Source organism: Calliopsis andreniformis, chromosome 4 (assembly GCF_051401765.1).
Source record: "Calliopsis andreniformis isolate RMS-2024a chromosome 4, iyCalAndr_principal, whole genome shotgun sequence".
NCBI lineage: Eukaryota > Metazoa > Arthropoda > Insecta > Hymenoptera > Andrenidae > Calliopsis > Calliopsis andreniformis.
Genome location: NC_135065.1, coordinates 12,462,546 through 12,480,089, shown reverse-complemented (window position 1 = coordinate 12,480,089; position 17,544 = coordinate 12,462,546). Strand labels below are relative to the sequence as shown.

The 17,544-nt window shown below is 42.2% G+C and overlaps 2 protein-coding genes across 2 annotated transcripts in view; one reads left to right on the top strand and one right to left on the bottom strand.

The window, feature by feature from the left end:
* Positions 1 to 17,544, top strand: part of Tyn (trynity) — a 109,915-nt gene that overhangs the window by 16,535 nt on the left and 75,836 nt on the right. The window contains exon 2 of the mRNA XM_076377027.1: positions 8,334 to 8,443. The gene's annotated coding sequence lies outside the window, so the exon portion shown is untranslated. The remainder of the gene's footprint in view (positions 1 to 8,333; positions 8,444 to 17,544) is intronic.
* LOC143178397 (nose resistant to fluoxetine protein 6) lies at positions 3,920 to 16,220 on the bottom strand. Its single transcript, XM_076377025.1, has 12 exons — positions 15,752 to 16,220; positions 13,871 to 14,067; positions 12,604 to 12,812; positions 7,206 to 7,459; positions 6,940 to 7,110; positions 6,312 to 6,405; positions 6,116 to 6,235; positions 5,737 to 5,902; positions 4,921 to 5,096; positions 4,653 to 4,782; positions 4,222 to 4,539; positions 3,920 to 4,045 (listed from the first exon to the last, which is right to left on the bottom strand). Exons 1-12 carry the CDS (start codon positions 16,218 to 16,220, stop codon positions 3,920 to 3,922), a joined length of 2,430 nt encoding a protein of 809 aa, XP_076233140.1.

The following is a 17,544-nucleotide window of genomic DNA, read 5'->3' as shown; positions in this document are numbered from 1 at the left end:
GGGTTCGTCGATCTTGTTCCTTCGAGTCGAGTCACGTCCTCTTCCACTCGTGGATGCCGTCGCACGAGCGAATTTCCCGCACCACGAGTTTTCTATTCTCCTATCCACGAACGATTAATCGCGTTTCCTGACCTCATCGCTCTTCGATATGATGCAGTAATACAAATCGAGCAAAATTATGATTTTCGACTGGCGATGAAAAGTCGATTAAAATTTGTCGTGAGCATTTCGAGGGCCTGTCGAGCGTTCCACGTCAAAGGCGAGTCAGAAAATTCGTAGTAGAAAATTTGAAATGTTAGGTACAGCGTGACCGAAACGAGTTTCAATTTAGTTGCGTCCGTGTTTGATGGTCAGTCCTTTTGTTCTTCCATCGTGTCGAGGGCAGTTTGGCTCGGGTGGTACATGGACACGACACCACGAAACCTCGTGTTCCTCGGTGGAAACACGGCGACCCGTGTCTCGCGTGTTCGATCTGCGACGGCTTTAGGCCGACTGCTCGCGAAAATGCGACTCCTGTGGCGCGCCACGTTGCCCGCGCTTGCGCTACCACATATCTCCTCGATACGCTTCTGATGTGTTTTCGATATCGCAACGAACTACCAGCTCTCGGTTAATTTGCCTCCGCCGAGGCATGTCAACTTCAATCAAAATCGTTTAATGTACATAGGGAATCATTCTTTTTGCAAGCTTAAGTATACAACGCTCCTAGTTACTGAAGCTTAGAGGAGCTTCCGTTCTATAGTAGCTTCTCGAGAGGTTCTTGCCCCAATAATTCGTCGAGAATGAATCTTTTTATATGCAAAGACCATACACGCTTTGCTCTAGTAATTTTCCGAGGGGAAACATTTTAAGTTGGAATCCGATGGATAAAGTGGAAGTATAGCAGATGTGTCTTCGTAACATGAATGTATGAATAGGATGCAGAGAAATACACCCCCGTTCAAAAGTACTAGAACACCTATTATCTTCAATGAACTTCTGTTTTACAATATAAATCGGTCTCGAATATGTATTTGTCACATCGCGCAAGGGAAGATGCTGCGAGTGGAAACTTTAATTCGAATATATCTTCTTTAAAATGCAATATTTCGAAATACCTCAAGTATATCTGCGCGATTCCATCGTTCCACGAATATTATATTTCATCTAGAGGCGGAGAAAGCTAAAAAAAAGATAAAAGTACATTAAACGTAGTCGAATAAATATCAGTTGCAGTATCTGAGTTTGCGTGCTACTCTCATAATTATTCATCGATAATGAAGGTAAAGTCGGTTGCAGGTTCGCGAGAGATCGATGCGAAATGATTTATGCATCATCGATTGGCTTAACACTCCATTCGGATCATAGAATTGCGCTATCGCGTTTCTGCCTTCTGTTTATATCGTCGAATTAATCCGGTGACGTTCCCTTGACATTGTGAACGCAACTGCACCCGCGACAAAGCACGTCCGATTTATGCATGCGCGAGCATATACTATGCGAACTGTAGAAGCCATCAAGGCTGATTCGAATATTTGCGTTTAGACGAATGGTCGGAAACGATCGATTCATGATTTGATTATATCGATCAAACGTTCCTTTCAAAACACCGCAACCAGCATACTTAGAGAATCTGGCAGTTAAGTGACCATTGACGAGAATCAGGAATTCAATCTAACCGAAGTACTCTGTAAGCTACAGGCAAACTGTGTCGATTGAATCACCCATATAGGAATGCTCGTACTTGTATTAGGGTTTAGTTACTGTAGGGCAAGCACCATCCAGGCTCTACTTGTACGCAAGACTGCGGACTTGGAACACGGTTGATTTGCGCTTGATTTCGTTAACGAAATATTCCTCTCCTATACAAAATGATTCAAAATTTCAATTAAGCAGACTCTTCACACTTGCCTTATTTCTTGAATTTTTCAAAATTCTGATCTATAAATTCTAAGGAGATACTGAGAGAGGTCTCGAATGGAAATTTTTATTCAAAGTATATCCTGTCGTTCGCAGCTACTGGCAGAAGTTCTATTGCCCGAAGTGTAGAAGGAAAAGGCGCACACCTGTGAAACCTTGCAGAATCCTGATCTGATTTGGGTATCGATGTCCAGTGGGGGTGCTTCCTCCATTCCTCCTTGGAAAATTACGAGATCAGACTGAGAAAATCTTATCAGCGAATTCTTCGACGTTGGAATGCGCGAGGGGGTGCGTGAGTGAAGGAAGTCGTTTGCAGGTTGAAGGGGGAAGAAACTTTGAAGCTTGAAATACCTGCACCGTTGATTTCTGGTTAGCCAACATGCGGGAAATATCGGGGTTCGAGACGGTGAACGTTCAGAGTTCATTCTAAGCGCCTTTGGAGCAAGGCAAAGTGGTCTGAAAAGTCTGAATAGTTTTGCAAGAACGCTGGAAAACAGTGGAGGAAGAGTGGCGTGACGTGACGCGGCGCTCCTGGTAAATTATGCGAACGAGGGATAGCCCTGTCGCGCGAAAGAGACATTATACGGGCGTAATTGACGGGACGTTAATTGCATTGCTAATCACACATTTCCGTGCTTGAATTGCCGCAGTAGGATCGAAAGCGCATCTAGAAATACTGTAATTATTATGCACGACCGAACACGTACATTTTGGGTAGTTTCTTTTCGCCTGTGGCAACTCGTTCCTTTTCCCACCCTGTCTCGCGCGTTTTTTGTCATCGAAAACGAAATAATGCACACGAAGAGAGGAGGCATTTTTTACTTTCCAAATGCGCGTCCTTTCTGCTTTTTAATCAAACAATTTCTTCTATGCTCCTTCTAGTATGTAAATAACCGTGTATTCTAGTTGTCCAGAGTTTCCTCACAAATTGCACTCCATTCGTCGCATCAGCCCGTGCTTTCAATTGTTTTTGTTCTTGTTTGAATCGTCGAATAACTACGCTCTCTGCTTGACAAATCTTATCGTCGCTTCTCTGTTTCTTTCTCCCCCTCGATTCTCCATTTGTCGAAGTTTCGTCGAAGTTTCCTCATTGCAAACATTCTGGTCGAGCATCTGTTGACCGTCAGCTGTAAACGCTATTGGAATCGCGTCGAGAATAACGCGCGAAACCTATTGTTCTCGAAACGTTGGGAGGAAGCTTCTCAAATCGAGCTCAGAATTAAAAGTAAAGGAGCACTCTGAATAATTGTTTGCAAGGGGCATTTAACTCTCGTTGCGAAGGCAAATTTTAGCCCGCAAGAGTCAGTAACGCCTCTAGAAAAATATTATCGCTGAACGCGTTGTGGAAACAGGGTCACGTTGGGGTAAATAAAATTTAACGGCAGTGTAGTCTGGTGAACATTCTGTACGTAATGAGCACATAACGATTAACGCAGCTGCATCGTAAAATAGTTTTTGACACTCGTTAATTAAATAGCTAATACCCGCGCAGGAGGGAAGGAATAAATTTCAGAGCTATTTAATTAGTGCGGGATGTTGTATTCGCGCACATTTCTATAAAAGAAAACGATCTAGAAATACTAAAATGAATAGAAAAATGATTGCGACAGCGAGTCGATCATTGCTCCACAAGTGCACTGTTCATGCGCAAGACAATCATTTGTGAAACTTGCTCGCAAAATGAGTAATTGTTGCGTCGAGTCGCGATTACGTTCGCAAATTTGTCGAACATAGATGCCGAGCAATTTTCCCTGGTTGAAATTGCGTCGAGTTCGCAGCATCTGATTTGTCAACCTACGCGTTAGCACTGGCATCGTCGAGGCGAAAGCGAAATTTCTATTTTCTTCCGAAAACATCCACCAATCCCGGTGCGTGCTTCTTCCCTTCGTCGCAGGACTACGATTGTTTCCTGTGGGCCGAGGAAGGATCGATATCATCATATTCCAGTGATGCTGTTGCCAGAAACGGCGAAACCGTCCATTAACTCACCATCGATCGCGAATACCTTCGATTTTTTCTCCTACCTCATCCTCTTCTTCGAAATAAAAGCGATCTTGAGCAGATTGACTACTGGCGCCTCGAGTGCGATGGAAATGCAGAACGACATCAAGTAGGAGGCGACGAGATTGCCGAAGTACAGGATAAGCTTGAAAAGCAAACACGCTTTTAGAACCCTTCGTTTCTCTATGAGATCGTAAGCTGGCTTTGATAGAAGCTATACGCGGTTAAATAACCGTATTGTTCAGAAGTTCGTTTCGCGGTAATCTGAGCCTTTGAAGAGCGTGTTCCCTATTGCTTCTCTTAATGAGAACCTTCACTCACCACGATGTCATTATGAAGATGCAACGGGCCATCCATCTGGGTGACAGTGATCATCATGATGAGAGGATGTACCAGGTAGGCACAGTAAGTCAACCTCGAGAGCGGATACATGAGTCTAAGTGACAACAGGCTGTCGATCATTCTGGCCGATCCAGTGCAGCATTGAATCACCATGAAGGATACAGCCACCGCCCACGCGGTGTGTCCCAAGGCAGCGTACACGGAACTTACAGCCACTGTTAAATCTCCGGGGTATAGTCCGTAAACTAGCGAGAACATTAGGACGCTGGATAACAGCCAGCCAATCGCTCGAACAATCTGAAACGGATCAAAAGATTTACACTTCGACAACAAACTACTTGATCAAGATTTTGTGACAGTGATCTCTAGCTTTTTAGTTGTTCAGAGGAAGTTAGAATTAAGGCTCTTACCAGTGGCAATCTTAGTTTACAATTTGTCTTGAAGAGAATGTAACCGGTGATGATACCGACGAAGTAAGGACCTGCCCTCAGCCAGGGTTTGTCGTAGAGTTCGTCGAATAGCGCGAACGGCTCTTGGATTCTAAATGGCGAAGGAAGAAGATCGTGAAAAAAATAACCGATTCCGAAAGTGAACGGAATTAATAGAGAATGTAATTAGGCTGGATTGTAAGAGTATACGTGTAATAAAACGTATTTGAAATATTTGATCGCTAATTACCTGGCAACGTAGTCGTTGGAATAGGCCACGAAGAAAGTGGTGAACCAAGAGGAAACGATCAGGAGAAGAACGGCGGCCACGATGGCTTTTAGATACTTCACTGACAAAAGAAGTAAAAATATTCCAAGGACGTAGAACTGCGTGTCATTTGCCATGTACCAGCTCCACAGCATACACTAGAAAGTTGTTAATCAGCTATTTAACAGATATTTGCGACAAGGTTCAACGTGCTCCAGTTGGATTGGCCTTGCGGAAGTATTGGAAAATATGTGGCTCCAGGAAGATTTATATCTACGCGGCTAAAAGTGAGCGATTATTAAATTATGCGTTAGGAAGAGTCTCACGAAAGTTTTCTGGCTTCTGACTTCAATTCTTCCAAAGAAATGAATGAATTCTGAAGGTGAATCAACTTCGCCATAGGTCTTGGCGAGAAAAATGTAAGAGTAAAAGATTGCTCAACGATTAATTAACCGACTCCTTTCGAGCGACGATAAAATTGATTTTAAGATAGTTAGACACTTGGCGTTGTCCCATCGTTTCAGAACTTTTTTTGAACGATGAAATTAATTATCGGAAAACGATCGAGACGCCGACACCTTCTTCGTCTCCTATCCTTCGCCGCGACGAGTCGAATTTCCAGCTGGAAACTTCGTTGCCATCCGTTTCCCTTTACGTCACCGTATTTTGACTCAATTATCCATGCACTTAATGCAAGCGTTACCTCGTCGCTGATCACGAAATTATTGATTCGTATCGTTTCGAGCCAATTATTTTCCGTAGAAGTACCGATCTGATCTTTATGCATGAGATTCTTACCATTTCCGTTCGAGGGTAAAGGGAGTTCAAGTAGAGCGCGTTCCTCCACCAAAAGTTCTCGCAGGTTGGGTGATCGACGACTGCGATTGAGAAAACCGTCTTTGATTGAGCCTGCTTTAGGGCGATCTCGTTTATTCCCAGGACAAAGAGGTACGCTGGCGTCAGTCTTAGTAAAAGGAGATCGAAAGAGGTCAGTGCTGTGATTCATTTGCAGAAAATTGGGTAACTGCACGTCCACGGACATTTTTTCCTTTACTCGACGGTCCAAACAATCTCGTATCAAATTTGATCGATGACCCGCCACTCGAGTCGAACATCCCCTCCTTTTTACAATACTTTCACTTTCGCGATAGCATTGGACAAGTTCGTGTTCGCTCACCTGATAAATCTGTAGAGGATCATGATGACAAATTTGGAGGAGCATGTTCTAAAAAAGTTGTCCTTGTCGCTCTTGAAATTTCCGGAAGACCGAAAGAACAGAATCGTAACCAGCAAGCCACTGAAAGGATACGATTTACATAAATCAACTTGTTCTTTACCCAAAGGTGAAAATATTCGTTATCGATTGCTCGTACCTGATGAAGAAAAACGTGTCTACGGAGAAGGTGGCGTTGCTGATCGTTTGAAACATGAAGTTCCGTTCGGTCACTGTGCGTAGAGTCTTGTTCTCTGTAAATCACGAGAGGGAAAGTCGTCATCGTGGAATTACCAGAGAAAGTGTTCGGTTTGTCTGAACTTATTGAGAGAAGGGAGGCTCGATTACGGTGGATTAAGAAAACCGGTACATTCAGTTACATCACAATACGTTAACATGGATTGCGATGAGGGCTGTTCGTAGAAAGTGGAACGCTTTAATTGGATTTTAAAGTCGTGTAATGCAGAAGCGATTTGAGAAACGTACGAGCTTTTGAAACGGTTTTTAGGTAGATGACTCGCGTTATACTGCCTCCATTACAAAAGTTACTATCTTTGATAGAACCTCCCGTACTTCGTGATTAAGCTTCGTCCGTAGTTCACTGCGACTCGAAGTTCTAGCCGCAGGATATCGTAATTATAGTAATCAGTTTTCTGATTACCTTCAATTATCCCTGTGAATTACCTTCGCCCAGAGTCAGATAGGTTTAGCCAGAGTAATCGCAAGGCTACTTCGATGTTAACGAATTCTACAAGACAATTTCTCCGTGAAGAATGAGGTAACTTTACCAGCGATAGCGAAAACCTGAAGATAAGTGTGAACCATGACGACCCAGCCCAATGAGAACACTCGGAGACCGTGAAGGCAAGTTAAACTGTCTCTGGCTGCAGGCTCGGTGCTAAGGATCTTGCTTCCGTTCCTGATAGGATTGAAGGCCGTCAGACACTTGAACATAAGTCCTGAGGAAGAAAAATCGAAGGATAAGGACTTCCTGTTGGCCGATGAAGGATTAAATCGTACCAGAGAACCCGCGGAGAATGTTTGAGTCTACCACCTTCCTTGTCCTCGTTTGTAGGATGATCCGGCAAATCTTTCTGCAGCTCCTTTCCTTTCTCGATCAACTCCTCGCCATTGTCCTGGACCATCGATATCCTGCGATCCTGATTCAAGTTCTTGTTGGAAAAATTGCTGAGCCTCTCGTTGTTGTTGGACATGCTAGAAGATTCGACGTCTTTCAAGCTTGGCATCGTTCTGTATTCGTATATGGTGGCGCACAGCATCAGTAGAAGTATCGTTCCTCCGACTCCTCTAAAAAAATAAGACAAGTCAGATGTTTCGCAAAAGCTAATAACTTATTAGAGAGAAATTAATTAAGTAAGATAGGAAATTAATTGCAGTAATTGCTAGACTGCTTTTAAATCTGATACGAAGGACTTTTTATCCTTATATGTTGCTTTTTTAAATTATACTATATTAGAATTTTTAAAGTATTGGAATCTGGGAGAACAGCTAATCCTGGAAATAGATCCGGTAATATTGAAACACCTGCGCGCGATATTAACCTCTTCTAGAATTGATATTATTGTATCTTTGGAATAGGTTTTCACAATTTTAAAGTCCTATGGTGCTTCTTGCAGCTTTTGTTGGAACTTCTGTTCACAGAGAGTCCGATTCAAATGGACATTTAATTTAAAATTGATAGGTATCGCGACATGATGATTTATTAATCACCATCAAAAAATCGATCGATTATTGACAGTCCTATTAATCTTCGCTCCTATAAATCACATGCTTGACAAGTGAAGTGGTTGGTCGATATAAATCAGAACTTAAACTGGACGCGGTTGCAAATGATTAAATGCAAGGAATAATTGTTCACACGTTTAAAGCAGAGGTGTGCATATGATGCAGGAAAACCAATAAAGGATATAATCATAAAACCAATAAAGGATAAACGCACGATAACGTTTGAACAGTTTTATGAAGCAATTGTGATAAAATCAGAGCAAGTGGCCGAGTTGTTAATGGCCAATTTTCATTTCCATTTCTTCATTTAGTTCTTTCAATTATCGATTAAAATCGGATGCTTGGGAATTATGTTTCCGTTTAAACACATTGTTTTTTCCATAATAGGAGAAAGTAGACAATAAACAAGAATCATTTTCTTTCTCACTTTTTCCAGTTAATCTCACAACTGGCATCCAACGAACAGAGGAGCCAATATGTTGAAGAAGAGACTCGCGGGGAACCGAGGAGGAAGGAGAAAGTCTTCAGGAATTTTGCAATCTCGCGGTAAGTCGCTCCTTTTGGCAAAGCATGAAAAAAGTTTCTCCAGTTGCTACTTCAGCTTCACTATTTCTTTTTAAATTTTATTGGCGGTAGGCTGCCGTCAGCCAGTCGAATAATAGAGTCAAGTTTAAAGCGGCGAGCAAGTTTTTCTTCCGACTTAACACGGGGCCAACCGGCGTCAGGCACGAGTACTTCCGGTCTTGATACGAATGAAAAGCGGCTGCGCCATTGGCATAAAACTTGCGAAACTTGAATTATACAGTCTCGCCTTATTTGCATCTCCCTTCTTTATTTTTCGTCTCGGCACTATTTATGGTGTGTCCAAGCGGCAAGAACTTTTCGAAAGAAAAGCGAAGCCAATGGCGAATTAAGATGTTCATAAAAGTTGAAAGGGCGGTACTGCTCGTCCGATGGGGACCGTGTCCATTAACGGGTTGCTTACAGGGAACTGCTTCTAGGTCAAAGATCGCTCTTAGTTCGCTTTTCTATCCCTTATCCGAATCCCCCGAGGCTGTGACGGCAACTCTACCGCACAAATTTTCAATTTATCCGTAAATTGCATGGTGGAGGGAAGGTCTCTAGAGAAAACCGAGACCACGCGGGGTGGAATCGAAGAAACCGATCCATTACATTTGCATCGCAAATATCGTAATTCGTTAAAATACCAAGACCGACAGTGGCAGTTAACGTATGATATTTTTTGTCTCTTGAATAACGAAGTTTCTCCTCTTCGCTTAATTCCTTATACATTCTTCAAATTTGCGAAGGAAAGTCCACGAAAGTACTAGAAGCGGAAAAATGTTCACTCGACGTTATTCATAAATTTAAATTACTCAACAGTCTTCTGACTTGCCTGTGACCCAGTGTTCTCAGAATTATACCGTTTGCGCTCTGTTTCTTCTACTCTCGTGGAATGAAATTCACACGATTATGCGTGCATTTGCATTGTAGATCCGCGTTAAACCCTTCGTATAACAGATCGTGCTTCATTCGATAATTCGTTTGAGGAAAGTTCGACGACTTTCCTGCGACTCGCGACTTGTGACATTGCAGTCCTTCCGATGCATCTTGCATAAGTTTTCGAAGAGTGCGCCTGGACTTTCATTGCTTTACTGGATCCAGTCCAGAATTGAACGGCGGGCAGCGAAGTTCTCTTTGAAACTGGATTCACGTCGGTTTTCGTATGAGTGAACCGTTGTAATCGATCGGTCGTAGAGCAGCGCATCGTCCGAAGCCCGCATTCAGCTGGAATGCATGCGATAACGCGGCCACTTTCACGTGCTAACGTTTTCAATGATCTTGCGTAATGCATTCGAGACGCGCGTGCAACCGATACGCGTTCGAGCCACCTTCTCTCTGGATCGAATACCGGAAGAAATGCGAAGCTTGAATTTTTAACGGGAACTGTCAATAATTCGAGAGCTTCGACCTCGATAGGAAGGCCGTACACAATCGGGAATCTCTCGGCGGTCGTTTGCCTATTGGTGCAACGATCTTTGCGCAATTGAAGTTCATTGAGATCAATTGTAGATAAAAATCGTTTTTCTACCTCGGTCGACTGAATTAATTTCTCGCGAAGCAAACAACTTTATACTTCTAGGCATTCGATTTCTTTTAGTTTCCCGATAGGGTATTAAGTGGTTGAGGAGAGCTTGATCATTAACAAGAATCGTAGTAATAGCCTTCAAGCATAATCGTGTATTAATCTTGGCAAAAGGAGCTTTGCGATATTGAAGCTTAGCGGTCTTTGACTAAAATCAGGTCGTTAGATTGTAACCTGCCTTGGAACCTGAACGCACCACTTCTTATTTTATAGTTAATATGCATTGCGTGCAAGGACGCGGGTAGGCGCGAAGTTCTATACTTGTACCCCAAGTCGGACGTTATTACTGACGTAATTTGTGGTTAAAGAAAAGTCGGAAATTGCCAGTTAACTTCCTCCCAGGAATAACTCGATATCCTGGCTGATGTTTTAAGAAACTACAACAGAGGAGTCAGTTTATCGCGAGTTTTCCAACTAATATTGCTCTTCCGGTATTTTCTAAAGATGTAAGAGCTTCTGGGATTCCTTATTAGTCTATGTAGTTGAGCATATTCGAATAAGGTTTAGATATTCAGCAAAGTTGCAGTAGTGCGCAATCCAAGCACCGCCTAATTCGATTGTATCTTCATTTCCTACTCGAAGAATTTAATTTTTATGGACAAGCGACTTCATTATTCTCCATAGTCAAACGGCCAACGAGATAGTTACTCACACGTATGCCACGCAAACTGCATTTTGTGGTTTATTCCGATTACCAAACTCCCGCTTTCTCTCGATCTTTCCTCGTATGACATAACATTATTTATGAACCAAGTGGAACAACTAGAGATTTTAATATAAATTTTCCCGAGTTAATCGTTTCGATCTCGTTTTGAAAAGCCTTGGTGTTTAAACGTCCTTTAACAACAGCTTTCGTAAAAGGTGAGTCGCGAATACTATGTTGCGCAAAGAGATTTACAACTTGCAACAATTTTTTCTTTGATTTGATGCAATCCTCGTTACGTTGCAGTTCGATGCAATCGTGACATAAGTTGCACAATGTTTCATTCGGGGCGTGTTTAATGGCTGCTGTTGTTCTTTTTCTCTAATTTATTGGAAGTAGAGTGGCTAGTGATAGTAACTTATTTGTTGCATTACTGTGGTATTATTTTTCTGTCCAAGAATATTTCCTTTCGTTCCACTAAGAAAACGTGTTTCAAAATGTGCTTGACATAGACACTTATATAAGGACAGCGATCTCCTCTGGAAGAAAGTGTGCAGAAAGTGTGTTACGCACGTGATTGCTCGAATGCCTTTATGCATCGTGATCAGAGATCAGGCGTGTTCACCACATAGCAATGAATTCGCAAAATTAATTTACTTGGTTGGATTAATTACTTAATAGAAATTACGCACCCTTACAAAATGAGATTAATTTGATCTTGTGAAACTTCTGCCGCTGTCTTTAGTTCGGAGGCTGCAGCATCTTCTACCGCGTTGAAGTAATTTTTAAAAGGAGGAAAGTTTAACGAGATCTGGCATTACAGGAGTAAAATCGAGACCCTTTTGAATACTTCCTTCTTTTCTCTGATGCCTCGATTAAAATGTACGTAACAACTTTCATTTAAACGGTTCATGGGCTTCGTACGTTATATGCAGGAAGCATCTTAAGGAATTGGCAATTTAAGATATTAATTGTGATTAATTACTCTTGTACCAAATTCAGATAATATGTAAAGCACCTTCCTCGGGCTAAATTTCTTAACCATTTTGCATTTCGAGACGAATCTAATAGGAAGAGTTTTCATTACATAACTTGGGTGCTCAGCAATAACAGCATTCGTACAAATTAACCAGCTGTACTGCGAATCTTAATAGGAAATTACGTGAACGTATGTAGGTAGAAGGTATTCCGTGGCCCCTTAATCAAGGAAATGTAACTGTTGCGCAAATTCCGTTTGCTTATGGAGTTACACAAGTAATAACTCTGTTTTCATCAAATTTCTGTTTGTTGAATTTCGTAATAGCAGCAAATTTTCAGTGGAACAGTCTCGGCAGTGTCGCATCAGGAAGTTTCAGGCAATTAGAGGTTTGCATCGTGGATAGGTGTCACTTAAAGTCATCACTGACGCTGTTGTGCAAAGCGATAGCTTGTGTAATATAGCGTCAAAGTAATAACGTGGCGATGACTCTTTTTTTTATCGGTTACGGCGATACTTTTTTTCATAAAGAATTTATTCAGAAAACCTTTAGTCTCCGTTCGGAATTTTCTTTGTGCCACGCTACTGCAGATTTCGAGGAGTCTGTCGTAGAGTATTTTTTGCCGCGAACATGATTCGAGATGGTCACCCTTCACACTCCAAAAAGAGTGAAAAAGTTTCTCTCCAAGTTCGTCGTTTTCTCACAAAAAAGTCATTTCGACAGTATCAATAGGAAAGATGCAAATGCTGTCTCTCCAATGATAAAGGCTTCGTGTTTATATGATCGAAAGTCGGTCTTTAGTTAGCGTTAATAGCTGTGGAAAGAACGATCGTCAGAAGATTGTGTGAAGCCTTATTAGTAGGCAAAGCACGACCGAAAATTTAATTTGCATGGCTGATTTACGAGCTACCGCGAGGGAAAAAGTTTTTGCATTACTTACGAGAGGATGTACAACTTGGGATCGAGCCAGGGGCTGTAATTGCTGGAAGGTACAGGTTTCATCGCAATGATGTGTATCTTCGGGCCAGTCGATCGATAGGTCGAATTACCTTCTCGTTCGACTCTATCCGCGCTGGCTCTCAGCATCGAGGTCAGGGATGTCCGATCGCACGTTGCTGGTAAACAGAGGCCCAAAAACACTTGGCGTGTCTGGAAACAATACGAAGGACTCGATAAAGCGAGAGTGCATCTGAAAAGATGACAGCTTCAATTAATCCCCATCATAAATTAATGGGGTAAGGCTGACAGAAGTTATACTTCTAAGCCGATTATGCTTCCGCTCCCTTCAACTCTTTCGAGCTCACGTTTATTTCATGATTTTTAAGGTTTAAGGCTTTTGAGGTTTCCAACCTTTTCCCTCACTATGTAGACTATTTCTCCTGCTTTTCAGTGGCGAGGTTTTAGCCACGCTAACGCTAGGGAAGTCATGACGTGGTTTCCAACTCGTTCAACGTAACCTGAATCCTTGATCAGATAATCTTTCTCAGATCAAAGGATTCTTCCATTCGTCTGCGAAAACGATGGACCCAGACAATTTGATGTAAGGGATTTACAAGAGTGACGATCGGTCATTCTTCTCCACTCAAAGTCATATTGAAAGAACATTAAGTTACATATGTTGCGAGTTCATCCGTTTTCTCCAACTTTCTTCTCGCCTTTCTTCCCGTTTCGCAAATTCATTTCCTCTGCCACTAGTCTTAAAAAGGAAACAACTGTCAGGTGCCAGGCTGTTTTCCACTAATTGGAAGATATAAAATGCCGCGATAATCAGATTAGTCCGAATACTAAAACTTACGTTTCCCTCTGGAACGAAGTTCGACCAGCAGCTGCTAAGAACTCTCAAACTAATTTGAATGCAATTAAGACGTTTACAAAATCCTGACGTTGTTACGGTATCATCTCAATTGAAACGTTTCCATTAGTCGATTCGAAATAGAAAAAAATTCCGCGCGAAAATTTAATTTCGGTGAATTCACCTCGCGCTAATCAACTAATTTCGTACAGCAAACAAACGATCCTTCACACACCCTCACGTTGCGTGTAACTTAGAACCGCGCATTTAATTAATCTGCCCAATAATTCATTCGACGTTATGGCCATTGTCATATGTGGTCTCCCAGAAGCCGATTAGGACATGGATTAATTAAATGAATTGCTGTCGCGTTGAAGAATCGTTAAAGTTGAGAAAGCAGGGCAAGAATACTCACGGAAAATTCGATCTCCTTGGGGAAAGTCAAATACATCCTGGCCACGTGGAACTTGAGGGGATAAGGCGGCACTTCGTCAATTCCCAGTTGAGTTTTTCCTCTTGTGGCGTTCAACTCCTTGCAAAGGGTTCTTGAACCGAGCCAGAAACCGTTTCCAAAATGGAATTGCGAGGAGTACCGTCCACTGGCGTCTGACACTGTAAAAAAGGGAATTGCAGTTGCAGAAATCAGAATTGTGCGCGATGGGAAGCAAACAGAGCGTTTGGTTGCAATTTTTTGACCGAATTTTCTTTGGTCTCATCTTGCGCAAAATTTTCGAAGTTGCAATGCTTGAGAATGAGATTATATGAGCAGGTCCGGAAGGTTCATTGCCAGTTATGTAAACTGCCGGCTGGTGATCACGACAGTAGAGAAAGTGCGGTCGTCTGTCGATGAGCGAAACAACCAACCCAACCGGCCAGGGAGATGTAACTCCCCCGAGATAGTTTAGCCTGAATCTTCGATCAAGCAGAACTTGGTTCTGCAGTGACAAGAACGGCGTTTCGTATCGCTGTTTTAATCTCTCCTCTAGTGTAACTTACTCGATTGAGTTTCCCGCGAAAGGATCAGCGCGTGGTATGTGAAAACTTGCATCGTGACGTATACGAAATGGCAACTAGTCTATAAAATTAACGAGGAGATAAGATTACGCTTGACGCAATACCTAACGCACATCTAATTTGATTTGGCGCGACCATTCATTTCAGAAAGGCAATCTTTGAACGCACCTTCTCCCGCTGGTTGGAATTTTAAGCGGGAATCATAAGATACGATAATAGTTGGTTCTGCTCTCAACTAAAGGGAGGCATTGCAGAATACGTCCTTTGTAATTTCTAACTAAGCGCTCGTATCGTTACATTTCTACTCTCGAACAATGCTAAACTCTTCGAGTAGAAGCGAATGTGTTGCTCCAATTCCATTAACGCGTTTAGCTCCACTTTTCAACTATCGCGCCAGATGCACGCAGTACACGACAGGAACGGTGTGAAGCAAATACTCATCATACTTATTCGTATAATGCCTTGTTGTCAGAGAATAATGCCATCGTAGTAACAGATCTTTAATTATACTCGGATTAATATGATGGCTGCGTGGTCAAGATAATTGTATAACCACATGGGTGACGTTGAACTCTATTCAATCTTGACTTTTGCTATAGCTCAGTGGACTTTCTAAAAGTCTGTCCACAATACTTTTTCTGGAAGTCTCGCAGCAGTAAAATCTTTTCCTAGGACATAAAAACTCGCTGTGCAAATGAAAATGCATAGGTGCAAAGCGTTGGTTAGCCTCCCTTGTAATTTACGATAATGACTCCACATCCACAGAGTGGAATTTAAATTTCGCAGTAGCTTATGCTAAAATAACGTCATAATCGGCTCGCGCAACTTTGGATTTTCCATGTTGCGAAGTTAGAAAAGTCGTAGGATTGCTTCAGCTTTCGTCGAATTCGCTTTAATTGCATTCCCTCGACAGCAAAGCGTCTCGTAACGAACGACAGAGGAACGACAGGGCTCGGTCGGGCAATTATTATGAAGCAGCAAATTGTAGTTTCGCAAAGTAATGACGTATTTGGCCACCGAGTTTGCCAACGACACGGTGCTCGAGAATTTCTCGTGCCTATATTACCGCCTGATAAAACCATCCTAATATGCGTCCGACCACATTTGTCAGTCGTGAAATCCGCGCGGTATTTGAATCTTTAAAACAGGTTCCACACGTGTCGTCGTAATTGTCGCTATTAATCCCACAGCGATAGGTTTTCACTGTAGTAGGAAGTCGCGAGGGAGACAGAATTTCCTGATCGTTTCCCGATCGAAATCAAAACGGATTTATTCTACTTACTCTTGGCTGCCCACAGCTTTCCATCCTTAAGGGACTTCAAGAAGAATTCCAAGTCTCTCCTGCAATCGACGTCGAGTTTTCCGGGTACTCTGGACCACCTTAGCGGATCGTAGAGATCCGCCAGCCATTGGATACTGTTTGCCGTTTTCTCGAGCTTCTCGTTCATGAAATCGACGTCGAGTTCCTCTACCTTATCCTCGTTCTCCTTCTTCTGTTCGAACATTTTTAGGTACTTTTTCCAGTCGAGTTCAGGATTATTTTTGCTAAATTCGATTAGGGGTGTCCGGTCTTTGGACACTGATTTCTCGTTCTCGTAATCGGTAGCATTTAGATTAAGGCTTTGTTCGACCACGATGGATGGTTTTCTCTGCGCTTTTCCGAGCCTTAGAATGTTCGATTCGTTCCTGGAAGTCGCAATGTAAACGGAGCAGCTCAACGTCAGCAGTAAATATGTTAAAAGGGATGTCATTTTCGACAGAGTAATCTGCTCGAGATATCTGTCTTATTTTGGAATTTATGCGTCTCGCGGAAGATTGATCGCCAATTTTTGCACTGAAAATAAATTCGCCGACACTTCACCGATTTCTCTCGACAAGACTGTAGTATGTCATTTTGAGTTAGGATATTGATCGAAATTCGTTCTCCAATTACTCAGCTGTCCGAATCGTCAAGTATACTCGACCAGAACGTGGACGCAACTAGGGTACTTCAACCTGTTCACGACTCTATAATGCCACTCACTTTCTTGCTTCACTAGTCACTTACGATGGTAGTTACAGTGTAAACGATTATGTAGTTATCGAACACCAAAGCTCGTGTCTAAATTTGTGGTAGACAAAACGAAAAACAAAGCGTAGTAAAGATCAATGATATTGGCGACGCGAATCTTATGGCACGGGGTTGTAGGAAGAGAAGGCGAAGTGAATTCGGTCAGAAACAGGTGCAAAGGTGTCCGAACACATGAGACTAAGGACCACGCACTGAATGAAGCGAATCAAGTTAGCAGTCGCGTTCACTTGTGGACAGCGGTTCCCCTTTCTCTTCACGATGCACTTTACCGTGGCGAATATATGTATGTATTTCCTTCTTCTGCCCCCCAAACACTATCACTGCTTGTCTTGGACGGAAGAAACTCTCCATAAATCCCTGCAGTTCTTGACAGCAAGATGCTTTCCTATATTATAAAGAATTTGCTTCTGGGTAGCATGGTCTAGGAGAAAACAGTTCCTGCGAAACTCTCGTATTCAGTATCGATTACGTGCTCATTAGCTTTAGCAGAAAAACTGAGGAATTAGTCAAGTGCGCCTTCACTTCTTTCAACCACTTATTAGAAGGTTGGAAGCTCACGTCCGTTTCTTGCATCGAAAGCTTGCATATTACTGTTGGAGGATAATTTGCTTTCATGTTTCTGACAAGTGTTTCAGAACTTTATCGAAGTTTCATGAGTACTCATTCAGCGTTCATAATTATTCTCCTCAAAATGACTGTAGTCGAAGTATCTATTACTGGTTAATCATTTTTATTTACTGGTAAACCATATTTGCTTCTCGCAAGAATCATCGGCATTTGCCAGCATAATTATTAGGAGAGGTTATTACCATCCTTTATCCACCATAATCTTCTTCGAAGTTTCTTACGCCATAATGCGTGGATTTTCCGTATAAATGCAAGCGCTTTTTCCTTCGTTAACAATGTTTGTAGAAAGCGAGGGATATTACGATGAATTATTGTTCGCGTTATGAGCTCCAGAGGGTCTTGCTACGCCTTCATCACGTTATTACATTTGAAGGTGG

What these genes read in the sequence shown, in the direction of transcription:
- LOC143178397 (XM_076377025.1), bottom strand. Translation starts at nt 16,220, where the DNA reads ATGACATCCCTTTTAACATATTTACTGCTGACGTTGAGCTGCTCCGTT. An exon ending in TCAGGTTTTCGCTATCGCTG is followed by an intron (nt 6,406 to 6,939) that starts GTAAAGTTACCT and finishes CGTGATTTACAG; the next exon opens with AGAACAAGACTCTACGCACA. An exon ending in TTTACCCTCGAACGGAAATG is followed by an intron (nt 5,097 to 5,736) that starts GTAAGAATCTCA and finishes ACAACTTTCTAG; the next exon opens with TGTATGCTGTGGAGCTGGTA.